The sequence below is a fragment of the Aythya marila genome (assembly GCF_965140915.1).
Source record: "Aythya marila genome assembly, chromosome: 8".
Taxonomy (NCBI): Eukaryota; Metazoa; Chordata; class Aves; order Anseriformes; family Anatidae; genus Aythya; species Aythya marila.
The window spans coordinates 17,880,147-17,893,880 of NC_139049.1; the positions used below are offsets into that span (position 1 = coordinate 17,880,147).

The following is a 13,734-nucleotide window of genomic DNA, read 5'->3' on the forward strand; positions in this document are numbered from 1 at the left end:
TGGGCATGGGCAGAAATTTTTCACTACTAATGGTTGTTGTTGACTCCTTGGTGTAACTTGGTTTGACATCAAAGAGCAGCTTCTGTTCTGCAGGGGTTCCTACTGCGACTGGAAGAGGTTAAGTGCAGTGGGCAGAGCCTGCAGCTGAGTTCAGAGCTGATGTCCTTGGGGCGCGTGGACTTCCTTCAGGTGCAAGCTCCCAGGTGAAGAGAATGAACGCAGGTGTTCTCACAGAAACAGTTCCAAGATTTGCACCTAAATCACAGAGACAAATTGTTATACACAGGTAGTGTTTTTTCTGGTGTTTTTGGGTCTGGCCAGTGATGTACATGTGCTGGCCTGGGTGGCAGCCAAGAATCTTAGTTTGTAGGATTTGGCTAAGATAGTAAGTTTGTAAGGTTTCCCCAGGGAAAAGAGGAAATGGGTCTGTAGGTCTGTGCAACTCTGTTGCCAAATGTTAAAGATATAATACACTTAACACAGGTTCAGATATACTAGGGTAACTCATAGTATTTTAATCCATTGCTGTTTGTTTAAACAGGATTGTCCAAATGCTGCTTGACAGTTAGGGAAGACTTCACATCTGTGACTGGAGAAGGCTGTGAGGCTGTAACAGGAAAAGGACTTGCTGGACTTAACTGCTCTTCTACTATTTCCCTCCAACCACAGTTACTGGCTGCTCCTGGGGAGTTGTTGGTAAGCTAGATGGATCTTCGTGACTGTCTGTGGTCGTCAGTACTTGTTGTAATGCCCAGAAAATGGTTTATAATTGATTACGTGGTTTAGCCTCCCTGCTAGGTCTCTAACATGCCAATTTCTGCAGTGCTGTGCTGCAGCAGCCCTGGCCCTGTGGTACAGCCGAGTCCCGTGTGCCGGTGCTGTAAAGGGTGTGCAGGGCTGTGTGGCTGCTCCAGCTGGCACCGAATCGCTTCTCCAACCTTTTCCAGCTTCCCAAACTGGCTTCTTACGGGAGTGGGCAAGGGATGGGTACAGGTTGTATGGGATGTCAAGGGGGTGGCAGTGTAGCCTGGGGTTGGCTTCAATCAGGGGTTCAGGTCTTCAATCTGTTTTTCCCAGATGCATAATGCATATGGGTTTTTATTAATGCACAGGCAAGAAACATAGCTGCAGTTATTCAGACATGTTCTAAAAATAAAGGGGAACATCCCTAGCAGAAGTAGGTATTCAGGGATTTTACAGAATAAATCTATAAATCTGATAAGCCAGAGACACATCTGCTATTTCTGTTGCCAGGTCTTAACCCCCTCACCCTCTTCCCAGTTTGAAGGTACAGGGTTTTCTTAACAATGAGACCGTCTTTTGGAATAAGAAGTCTTTATCTAGGTCCATGGAGCTAGAAACAGTTGAAAGGTGGTTATTTGGTGTGTGGGACATCTTACTTTTAATTGTAACTAGAATGTATTGGTTTCACTGCATTGTGCAGAATGACATTTAAACTGTTTTCACTTTTTTGGCTTTTTCAGAGCCATGCAGGAAATCTTGTATATTGTCACAACAACAGCATTGGCTAGGCAGAATTTGTCTGTGTAACAGCCTCCACAAGATAATGCAAAGCATACCCTACAGATATTTTTATCCTTTTATCCTCTCTAATGTAATCCTGGATGTTCAAAGATCACGATGGGATGTTTAATCTCATGTCTCTCGTATTATTTGCTAGCATAGATTAGGAGGAAAATGCCTCTCCGGGAAGCTGCTCGATTTCCGTTGTGGGGTTGATCTGCTACCTCCTTTTTGCTGCCTCCTTTATCTCATTGTTAGGAAAACTCAGCTGAAATGTGGCTGTCTTCCAACTTGCAAAACAAGGCTTTATTTTGCTGTGTTCATTTAACTTTTGCTGGGTTTTGCACTGAAGTCTGGCTGGCCATGGTAGTGCTTCAGGTTGTCCACGGACTGTAGTTAATGCTGGGAGTGAGGGAGCCACCTGGGCTGCCAGCCAGTGCCTGGGTGTAGTCCTGAAGGGAATAAGCCTGAGCCTCGCTTGACGACCTCAGGGTTGCATGCCCAGAACAGGGCCTGAGGGTCTTGGGTTCTTTTAGAATAACTGCAAGACTCTTAACATTCAGGAGTACCTGATAATCAAAACTGTAAAGAGGGCACCTGTGCCAGGTTAATGCTGTGGTGCTGTTTAACAAAGTACCTCTTTCTGCACCTTTTTTTTTTTTTTTTTTAATGTAAAATGTGTGAAGGGCAGTGAGACTTGGTTGTTCCTGCCCAGCTCCCACAGAGGTTAATTAGGATTGCACTCTCAGCTGGTGTGAGCAGGTTTGGGATATCTCTTGTCTGGAAACATGGGAAAATGTTTCCAGACAAGAGATATGCACTTACAGCAGCCTCTTCTGAAATCTGGGAGGGCTGGGTGCAACGTGCTGGCCATGGCCAGCCTGTGCTGATAACAGGGCGGTGGAAGGCAGCTCAGGTGACAAGGAAGACAGGTTTTGCTCTTCTTGCACGGGAGGAATAGGGACGCGCTGAGGCTGCTGTGTGTAAGTGGCAGTTACAGAGCTGTGAAGGAGTGGAGACAACTGGGGCTTTCCAGGCAAGTCAAGGCCATATGGCTGACTTTAATGTATATGCAGTTGGCAGCCCTGTTAATCAAAAACCTGTGAAAGATGATCCGCGGAGGTGTTCTAGAGAAATCCCGATCTTATAACCAAGAGCAGAGCTTTGTGATTAGTCAGCTGTGGGATATTTACATGTCTGTATGAATCAGATTGTTAGTTAAATATTGGTTTAGCAGGGGAACTGTGCTCTCTTCCTGTTTGAACTCCGACTACAAACACTGTTGCAGGTGTTAGGGACAGGCTTGTTGAATTTTCTTTGGTTTTAATTTACAGGTAGTTTAATATGAGGGGCAAGATATATTATTATAATATTTAAACGTCAAATTAACAAAAGACTATTTTTCAAACCAAATCCAATCCATTGGCTCCAAATCTACCTTAAATCTGACTGAAGTTCCAAGTGAGAAAAGTATTGTGGGAGAGAAAGCCTGGCCTTTAGGAAATTCAGGGGGGACGTTTTTAACACTACCTAAAACCAATCTGCAGAGTTGATTTTGGGACACAAGAGGCTCACAGTGCTCCTGTTCTGTGACTGGCCACGTTTTGCTCTGATGAAGCACAGCACTGGATCTGGTGATTGCTTGTCAGCTGCTGTTCCTCTCTGCAAATCCCTTGTGTGTCAGTTTTCTTTTGTGCTTTGGTTTCTGCTTTGACCATATGGATGTTTGTTTGACAGGAGTCTTTGACCCTCAAACAGTTGGGTGAGTCATGGAAAGAGTGAATTTGCCCGTATAGAGTTTAATCTGTCCTCCTCTGATGGATTTAATTTCCACTTGACAGGCTGTACTAAGTTACGTGCTGTCTGACCTGGCTATTGGATACCAAACAGCAACCAGAGCACTGTGTGTGGAAAGAGTCAGCTCTGTGGATGGTGGACGAACATCAATATTAATGAGCAGTTACTCATTTACACTGGTAAGTAACAAAACTGCTCTATAACACAGTTCAGTCTCCCTCAAGAATAATTCTTTTGACGGAAGTACAAGCACACAACAGCTGCAGCGTGCTTAGTAAAAGCTGTTCTAAACTGTACTGATTCCAGTCACATAACAATGTATTTTATAGTTTTGGTTTTCTGTTTTTGAAGTATTACCCAGGCTTAAATAGCATTCATTTTGTAATTCAATGATAGTGAGTAAAAGTGGTTCAGGCCGCAAAATTTGTCATGCTTATGACAGCATGTTCAGATCACAGAATCACAGAATGGCTGACCTGACCTGGCAGGGACCTCTGGAGATCATCCAGTCCAACTCCCCTGCTGAGCAGCATCACCTAGAGCACATTGCGCAGGATGGCATCCAGGTAGGTTTTGAGTATCTGTCACTGTATCTCCAGAGCAGGTGATGTCCTGGACACCTCAGAAAACTACTGCTTGTATGTAATTATCCAAGAGGAGTACTTTGGGGATGAGGGAGATCCTTGGGGGAGGAGAGTAGCAGAATTTGGATGGCCTATGTGTGTGTAACTACTGAAACAGAATCAATTCCCTTCTGACGGGAGCAAGTGGATATTGGATTGCAGGGGTGAATACTGGCATGTTGATTTGATCAGTTAACTTGTTTAAGATTACTATAGTTTATTGAGTCCTGATGGACACAGAACTTAAACAAACAAAAACCCTACTACTTAAACAGATGGAATATTCATAATAACTATTTTAATGAAGATAGTGGAAGAATTATGCCCAGAGCAGTTGCTCTCTAACCACTTTGTGAGTAAAAAATTAATGGAACAATAACCTCCAAGTGTGAGATGCTTTATTTCTGAAGCTAAAAATGTTCTACTGAAACAAAGAGGCCTTGAAATAAAAAGGTTACTATTTTTCAAATTGATAATGAGCATTAAGCATCTTGTGAGTAAGGTATTTCTGGTTCATTTACTCTTCCTAAATCCATTAGTATCTGCTTCTCCAGCTCCAGAAACACCTTATCTGCATTTTCTTGCTCCTCCGTCTATTTTAGTTTTCTGTTTAGTAGCCACACTCTGAAGGAAGAACAGAAACAAGGCAATAATTCACTGTTCAGCTTTGAAATACAAAAGCAAACACTCCATTGCCTTCCAGTGGATAGTATTAAATGCAATCACAAATTACTGGACAGGGCTATGTTAACTGAATTGTCGTTTTCTTGGTTTGTTAGCTGGTACTATAAAACCATCTACCAAAGAATGCATAGGCAAAATCCTTATTGGAAGAAAAAAAAAAAGTGAACCAGGACTGTCTATTCTAATCCTAACCATGACAAATAAGAAATAAGGAGCTGCTAAATCATTCTGAATATATACATCCTGATTTTTGAAAATACTGTGGGAAATAGCCTAGGCAAAAGAGGTGCATTTTAAAGATCTAAGGAAACAAAGGAAGTTTTCTTAATTCCAAATATAACATACTGTTTTCTCCATCTGTGTCTGTTCCTTTTCTGTTCTTTCTTTGGCTTGAAACTCTTGGTATTTTTCGTAATTCTTCAGGTATTTGACTTCTCTCTCAAAATAATCAAGTACGTTGGCCTGCTATTAACACAATGACAAACAAGTCTTGTTACAAACCTAAAGACTTGGAATTACTGCTGATGATCTGCATGGCATTAACAAATTATCTATTTTAGGAATATAGATCTCTATTCATCCAAATGATTTGTTGCAAAATAATGTGAAGATATGGATAGAAACCAGTTAATTTTGGATACAAATAGGCATAGGGTTAAGTGATTTTTATTACACTGAATTAACTTTATTTACACTGAATTTTATTACACAGAATTCATAATTCTGTGGCCTAAGTTGTGTAGATCCAAAACACTCATAATTTGGGCAGAAGCAATGTTTTTCAGTAGTTATAGCATGTAGCCCACTCCTACTTTACTTTGGAAAGGTTCTACTAAAATTTGGCGGCTCACCTGGTTTTACATTGCAACATACTGTAGCTCTGTACACAGCAAACTGTTGTGGGCTGCTTATAAACTACTTCAACATCTATATGGAAGATTTAGAACTGGGATAAGATGAGCTGAAAGTTTTGTGTATAAAAATAACAGACTTGGTAGCAGGTAAGACTGATAGACTAGGTAATACAAAGACCCTAGCTTGCTCTAGGGCTGGGAAGATTAAAGAAAGAGAAACTCAGTATATTTGTATTACTATGCACCACATAACATTACTTTAATGTATGAAAGCAGGTGTCATTTTATGCACAAAGCATTTGTCACCGTGTTTTCATGTAGGCAGGTTGGAGCTGTGGAATTCTGCCAGCTGTCACCTGGGTTTCCTTTAGGTGTCTCTTAAGGGACCTGTGCAGTCAGCTTTGTTATGAATGATCCTTGGAGAATATGGCCTACTTATCTCAAACTAATCATGACACGTTTGAAGGCAAGATTTTTCAGCCAGGCCTGTTTCTGTTTTGGAATTTTCAGGATAAGTTGTCACAGAGATAAATTAAAATCATTACCAACCTCATTGCTGGAAGACTGGCTTAATATCGGACAGATTTCTAAAACATGCAGTACTCCAGAATCATCAGAAACAGCAAGAAATTGCTGCTTTGCTGAAAGATATTTAACAAAAACATAATCTGAATTCCAACAGTAATACATACCTCCACCTAACCATGAAATGTCTAGTTTTTAATATGAGAACTGATGTCTCCTAATATGGATAGTGCAAAGAACTACAAAGAATTATTTTGTGGTCTTCTTGGTTTATTGGTCACTGAGGCAAAAGCACAGCTTTATTGCTCTTAATTTGTTAACAAATTAAATTCCCTTTAAAGCTTATACTTTTTCAAATTATTTTGTTGTTGTTGATTTTTTTTAATTAAAATTTTTAGTTGCTTTATGCCTTCCTAATACACTTAATATGCTTAAAATGTGGTGTATGCACTTCTGTGTACAGTGCAGCATACAACTAGTGGAAGTATGTACTTATCTGCTGTATAGGATGTAGCAAGAGTAATGTGCTTTGGAGTAATGGGCCATTTTACATACATAAAACAAAGCACAATAAAGTGTGATCAACACCAACATACGTGAGGCAATCCAGGGGCTGATGCAGGTGATTGTTGATTCAGAGATGTTCTGGAAATGAGATGGCTCATGAGTTTTCTTCAGTAAGTCCCAGATATCTATATTTCCATCATCTCTGCCAATGAAGAAAACTCCTGGTCTTGTTAAGGACCAGTGTCCTGTAGTGTATCTTTGTGTCATGCAGCTTGACTCGAGAATAGGTCCATCCTTAATTTTTTTCAAAACAAAGATGAGACCCAGCAATCAAACAATACTGTCCATTCACTACCTTAAATTTCCTATAATTTGAGAACATTCATAATTTAAATGATCCTATTACAAAATAATACAGGTGGCAAAATCTGTATCACCTGTGATTAGGAGAAATATGGGGGATTAAAAAAAACACCTGGTATCTCACTTTGTCTATTAAGATAATTTGTCTATCTGCTGTTAAAGTCTGTGGTCTTGAGATTTTGCCAAGTGCAGATAACCTGGATCCCCTACACAACAAAAACAAACAAAAAAGCCCATGTTTTTATGTTTTCAGCTGACGAAAAGACTGCATCCTAAATAAGTGCTCTTCAGACTTGCTTAGCATACCTTGCCTATATTCTTTGATTTTCTAGCAGCAGAAATAATTTGTCGAGAAGCTATGGCTTTTACGAAGTTAGTATTAAAGGTCACTCCATTCTGTCTGTAAATGTCAAGATTACAAAGCTATTTCTAAAACAGCTTTTCTGATGTGAAGAAAAGGGAAAAGCTTTTCTTATACCTAATTTATTTCTAAGCTATCAAGCTTTGTGATATACAAACAGTTCTGAAAGTGGTCTGTGAAGCTATTATTATAGGTATCTTTTGTACCTCTATCAATTACGTTACAGACATTTTAAAGTAACTTACTGTAACACCTTCTTTCCAAATGGCAAAATTCCAGCCTCCAACACTTAGAACAATGTCTTTAAAAAAGGGAGATATCTGGACGGTGTTCACAGCTTCGTCATGGATGAAGTATTTATGAGAGGGCTTCTTACCTAACAGAATGAAAAAGATATTTGCTTATAACTAGTGCTTTCCATGATTGTCAACACAACGAGAGTTAAGTGGGGGGGATATGGAGATGTAGCATTCAGCACAGGCCTCAAAGATACTAGCCTTGTTTCTTTTGCTTACATGGTATAGAAATTGGAATTGCAGCAAATCTAGTTACTGTGAAGTAAGACTTCCCTGATTTGTGCCAGTAGGTACATAGCAACACACCTATGACACTGGAGAGAGTTTTCGCTATTCTGTTGCGACAACTAAACTGCATGCAGTCTTGAGCATGTCCTGCTGAACCCTGGTGTCGTCACTGAGACCACCTCAGTAGAACGGAAGAATGAGCAAGAACCTTAAGAAGACAGCGTATATGGGCAAAGACTTTAAATTTAGCAGTATATTAAGGTTTAAACAGGTGTTGAGAAACATGAACTTACTAACTGGTTTTCCTGAGTTGCTATCGATTTTTATTTTCCAGTCAGAATAGATCATTTCTCCATCCTGTAATGCCAGAAAAATCAAGTAAATACTAACTTTAGAGCTTGATGTCATAGAGCAAAATGGTTTGTTTTTAAGCTGTGACTTAATTATAGCCATTATTAAATATGTTCTTGGTAAGTTAAAACAAAAAGTTGCAGCCAATGAGTGAAAAAACGCTAAACTTTTGGATCACCATTTCTCACTTTTGTGTTACCAAAACAGCTTTACTTATGATGTATGTAGGCAGTCCTTCCTGCAGAACTGGGCACCCAAGTATTTGGGGAAATGGTGGTGGAAACAAGAAGGGTAGGTGAAAGATTAATGTTTGTTTCCACATGAACTTAAAAGTGGGATAAATTTTTGGAATTTTAGATAGATAGGGTAGGTACAGAGCTATGAGTAGCTAGGGCTTCCTAGAATAAAATTTAAGTTCTGGAGGAAATTGTAGTATTGTTTCTATCAGATATTTGAGGAAACACTAGAAAAAGTATTACTAATCTGGGTTTTGGAATAAGGAAGTACTGTTTGGTTCTTGATGTCAGGTAGTTAAATTCAATGCACTCTGGAAATGTCTTCTAACTCTGCCCTTGAAGTAAGGGTTCACAGTCTAGCAAACACGGGCTTTTATTATTGTTTTAATCATGTCCCTAAATGTATTAAAGTGAGAGTTAAATATGGCATGTCCAGAACGATCTTTTTAGTTAACACCTGAAGAAAACATGTAGGTATGTACATTTCTGTAAGCCCTGAAAGACTGAAAAACTAAACAACAGAGATCTTTTATTAACATTTTCTTAGTAACTTACTACTTTCACTTACTTTAGTTCCAACAAAAAAGTTGTTGGAGATACTCTCTAGTGCTTTCAGAGGTTTCTTTGAAGGAACACTCATCTTTGCATATGGTTTCTCTTTGGCAAATGCCTTTTGTTTGTTCGTAGATTGTGCCTTATCTGGGAAACAATATAGATACATTTATTTATTTTACCGGAAAAGTTACCAGATCAAACAATTCCTTTGTCTTATAAAGGTAGTTTATAGATAAGGGGAGTTCCAGGAGCAGAGAGAAAGAACAACTGCCAAGTAAAGCAGCAGTCCTGCAGGCTAGCTGCTTCCCTGGAAAATCTTTCCCTGATACTGGGGCTGCAGCTGATGGGAATGCTAGAATAGCTCAGTTCTCTCTGTCAGAGCAGGACTTGTGGTCTAATCCTGCCATGCCGGTACTTTAAGCGTGACCCTTTCTGCAGTGACAATTTCCAGCAGGAGGTTAGACACCCATTGGGCAGGAGCAGATGGTCTCTCAATTCCTTTGCACAGGGAAACAGGAGGTCTGTGCTTCCAGTAGTGAGACAAGTACTTAGGATAGTACTTCTGTTCTTCATCATCAGTGTTAATCAGCTTCTCTGATACCCCTGCACCTTCCCTTGTCAGCTCCTGTTTGCAGCAGCCATCTCTGACTGGTGCCAGCTGCCTCCAGCACTCCGTGGGTAGCGGCACACACTGAGCACTGAACCTCCAGGAAGGTTTGTTAAAACCTCTGGCATGGTTTGCAGTCTGTGTTTTAGCTGGGCAGCCTCTCATGCTGTGTGTCAGCAAGCCAGCTTTACAGTGGGATCAGGAGTGTGTCCTTACTGCAAAGTAACACAGTGAGAACTGATCTATTACAGAATGTGAAGTGCTAGGATACCTCTATCCAAATGCATACAATATATGCTGTTACTTCAGGAATTTGTTTCCTAAAGGTACTTTTCTGCATGGACTGAAAAGGACGTACTATTTCAAGAGTTAAGAGACTGGAAGACTTGCATGGGCTATTGAGCAAAATGCAGCAGTTACTGTGGATACAGAACTGCTCTTATGTAGTCAATATGTGGATATGTTTTCATAGTCAATATATGTATATTCCACTTTGAATACCAGTATATTTAAGAAACCTTTTTCTCCAGATGCTGTAGAAGATTTTGTTGCTTTGCTTTCATTATATACATACTGAAATACAAGTTTATTAAAATCATTTTTTCCAATAAGGTGTAATAAAAATATTACCTAAGATTTTGTAATGATGATGCTGTTCCAGTAGACAAATTTTGATGGGACTGTATTCCATTCTGGTATCACTCTTGCACAGGTTTATCTGTTCAGAAAAAAAGTATTTGATAATTTGTTTTGTCAGATGGTTTGTACCTACAGGACTAAATTACTTTCTGCCATAATGAAAGAGGTCTTTTCAGTCTGTGGTATGTTTGTAATACTGCACAAACAGCATTTGTTGCCTCACTTGCAAGTGCATACAACTGCAAATTTGCAGTTTCTCTTGTGTTAGCTTTTCCTTATAAGACTTCTGCTATGTTTCTAAGAAACAAACAAAAAATGGTTCTAGTGGTCCTGCTTTTTCAGTGACTGTACTAGCTGCAGCTATTCGGAGCAGAACAGGTCATCAGTTTCTCTTTTTTTCCTTTTTGTTTTTAAATGTTATTATTTTCATCCTTCATTTACTTTCCCACACAAACTGCTATGACCACTTTCATCAGACTTTGATTGTTGGGTTACCAGTAATTAAGATCCTGTTGATCATGACATGTTTCACAGTTTGTGACCCCCGCGATAGTGGTTGAAAGGGCTGACAACAACATGCGATGTTACTACAACTGCTTTTGCATTAACACAGTTTTTAAGACATCATCATGCTAACGTTACAGAACACTTTGTATTGAAGTTTCAGAGGAACTTTGAAGCCTTTCATCATTAGAAGGAAATCCAGAGGAACCTTGCAATGTTGTGGAAAACATAAAGGGTTGGGAAGCAAAATAATACATTCCTATGGAGTACTGGCTATATCTACAGTTTGGTTTGGTCCTACTGTTCTATATTAGTGTACACTACCTTTAGGAGAGGTTTCCAGCTGAGAGCTAGGTGCTTAAAGGTATCTGGAACTCCAGGAGGCATATCAAAAATTTTCTTCTCTTTTGCTTTTTCAAACAAAGGCTTGCCGGGAATTTTGGTGACTCGAATATCCCAAAACAATATTAAGCTGCAAAATGACTGTATAGTATTATATTCTGTTTCTGTTTTAAAGTCAGGGGTAACTTTCAATGCATTTTTAAAATGTTTTTTTTTTACCCTTTCATCTTCAAACTTAGCAATAGAGACCCTGAAATGCTGGCAAATGCTAAATACTTAAGCCATCGTTTAAAAAAAAAGGTAATTATTCATTTATTCAACATTTTATCAGTTGTAACTCTACCAGGGCAGCCAAATGGCATTCATACAGTTTGCTTATGAAAAGTTACTGGGTGAAGTTAATGGCATTACCTAGGTGAAATTCTTATCTGTTGACCAGTGTGATTACTTGGGCTCTCCACAGTTAGTTAAAAGAATGGTTAGGAAGCTGAAATCCATTCCTGGTCGAGATCATGAGGCTGTTACACAACTGTGATGGGCCTAGTTTGCTGTAATAGCAGGCACATGCTAATATAGCCTAAAAATACAGATATCATATTTGCTGATCAAAATCAATATTCTGTCTCTGACTGGGCCAGTACTGGAGGCTCAGAGGAATGGGCAGAACCCTCTATCAGGTAATACAGTAATGCAGATCAAACCTCATCACCAATTATTGTATGTGCCAGTTTATTTGCTGATATTTAAGACAAATGGCCCTACTTGCTTGAATGTACCATACCATTGGAGTTTTCAGCCCTGTAATTGTTCCTTCTGTTCTCCTCTGGGCATTGACTCACTGAATTGGCATAGATGATAATTTGCCTCATCACTGATACCTTTGCTTTGCTTACAGAAGTTGCCCAGGGACCCATGCTCTTCAAGGACCATATTACAGTGACTCCCCTGCTCTTTAGGTGCATACTATTAATGTGGAGACCTGTTACGTGAGTAGTTTACAATTATTTCTTCCACATGCACTACCAGCATTGCATTACAGTGCAAGCTTATGGACAGTTGTATTTGCAATCATTCTTCCAACTTAATTCTTTGAAGCCTTTTCTGATTTTGATTAGGAAAAATAACTCCTATTATTAGCAAATTTTGCTGTCTTTTTACAGATCCTCCTTTTGATATAACTAGCAAATACTTGATTGAGCCTAGCTGTAAGCCTTTCACCATCATGAAAGCTATACACGTATTTCCACTTCTTGCTTTCTGTCCCCCTGCCTTTCACATAAGGTAATATTTGCTCATAACCTTCATGATTATGTCGTTGACAAAAGAGGAGTTTCATTCCAAATAATTTTGCCAGTTGAGTCTCCATCTTTAAATATAGTTTACGCTATTTATGTGGCCTCAAAATCTTTGACAGTTTTTTGTGCAAGATTCCCAATCTTATGTGACTCATACGTACAAAATATATAAATGTGGTGATTTGGCTCTCCGGGCATGTGCAGCCAGCACCTGGTAAGCACAGAATATAGAGGTGTACATGTGAGGTTGTTCAGTTAATGAACCCTTAATACCATCACTGAAAAGGGCTTAAACTTGGTGTGTTTGTGTACCACTATGTTTTAACTATTTAGGACAGGCTGACAGGAATCCAGAATTGTGCTAGTATCATGGAGTATGTTCCATAAAGCTTTCCAAAGGAATTTGGAAGACATCTGGTAAAGAAAGTAGGCATTGCATATACCAATCAGGGGAGCAGGTCACAAGCTGGACGCAAATTTCAGCTCTGTTTTCAAAAGTGATGCCCATTCGGTTGACCTAAAAGCAATAATAATAATTACAGGGGAGAAGAAGGTGAGCTATGAAAGTCATACTCTGCTAAGGATATAGTTCAATACATAAAATGGTCTTCTAGGAATTAAGTCACTGTTTCAGCTTGGTTGAAGTTTGGAAATCAGGGCTCAGTAACCTGTAGTTTTAAAATAATAGTCAAGGTATTTTTACAAATGTACTTCAGGTGAAATGATGTCAGCTTTGCCTCCTAGACGCCTAAATTTCGAAGAAATCAACAGGATAAAAACTTGCTGCAACCATTGAGAGTCAGGCCCTCCTTATATTACCATGTTTGTAACTTTTCATCCAGCTTAACCAAAGAGCAAATTTATCTCAAGTGTTGGGAACCCCGTTCACACCGTGGTCATCTCTCTTAAGTTATCACTACATATGTGGGATACTGCAGGTTTTGTAGTAATTATGTACTGAGTAGTCATTGTTTTATACAGAAGAACGGTTGGAGAGGGAACAACTGATGACAGGCCCTAATCAAACACGATCTTCAGTGTAGGCAAAAAAAACATTTATTTCTGGCTTAAACTCTACTTATCAACTGTGCAGCAAAGTTTCAGCTATGTTTTTTTGGTTGGTTGGTTGGTTTTTAGGCCTATTTCTACTGTTGTTTTCATTCATGAGGGCCAACCTGGAGTTTAAGTGGTAGTCTTATAACCATGCAAAGATGGATTATGTTCTGCATATAATCTTGATTTTTTTTTTTTATATGTACTAACAAACTGCAGATTTTAGGAACTGCAGTGCTGTGGAAAGGCTGACATACATCTCAAATTTGTTTATGTAATAAGAAGTATGGTCCACTGTATACGCCTACATAATGACAAAGAAAGGGATTTCTTTATAACTATTATTTATAAAGCCCAGTTTTCCTGCATCTGTTATCCCAGATGAACTTG

The 13,734-nt window shown here is 39.2% G+C and overlaps 2 protein-coding genes across 2 annotated transcripts in view; one reads left to right on the forward strand and one right to left on the reverse strand.

Moving 5' to 3' along the window:
• Positions 1 to 541: 541 nt before the first annotated feature.
• The window catches only part of MCOLN2 (mucolipin TRP cation channel 2), a 76,762-nt gene continuing 63,569 nt past the window's right edge, over positions 542 to 13,734 (forward strand). Inside the window, exons 1-3 of the mRNA XM_082765766.1 lie at positions 542 to 696; positions 3,366 to 3,500; positions 3,773 to 3,887. Of these exons, the coding sequence (XP_082621892.1) occupies positions 3,877 to 3,887 (11 nt within the window). The 5' untranslated portion in view covers positions 542 to 696; positions 3,366 to 3,500; positions 3,773 to 3,876. The remainder of the gene's footprint in view (positions 697 to 3,365; positions 3,501 to 3,772; positions 3,888 to 13,734) is intronic.
• The window catches only part of DNAI3 (dynein axonemal intermediate chain 3), a gene marked incomplete at both ends in the record, with an annotated part of 31,428 nt that continues 22,205 nt past the window's right edge, over positions 4,512 to 13,734 (reverse strand). The window contains 10 exons of the mRNA XM_082766034.1: positions 4,512 to 4,568; positions 4,974 to 5,093; positions 6,032 to 6,123; positions 6,604 to 6,808; positions 7,484 to 7,614; positions 8,056 to 8,119; positions 8,918 to 9,048; positions 10,142 to 10,229; positions 10,979 to 11,126; positions 12,735 to 12,808. Coding sequence (XP_082622160.1) covers positions 4,512 to 4,568; positions 4,974 to 5,093; positions 6,032 to 6,123; positions 6,604 to 6,808; positions 7,484 to 7,614; positions 8,056 to 8,119; positions 8,918 to 9,048; positions 10,142 to 10,229; positions 10,979 to 11,126; positions 12,735 to 12,808 — 1,110 coding nt within the window. The remainder of the gene's footprint in view (positions 4,569 to 4,973; positions 5,094 to 6,031; positions 6,124 to 6,603; positions 6,809 to 7,483; positions 7,615 to 8,055; positions 8,120 to 8,917; positions 9,049 to 10,141; positions 10,230 to 10,978; positions 11,127 to 12,734; positions 12,809 to 13,734) is intronic.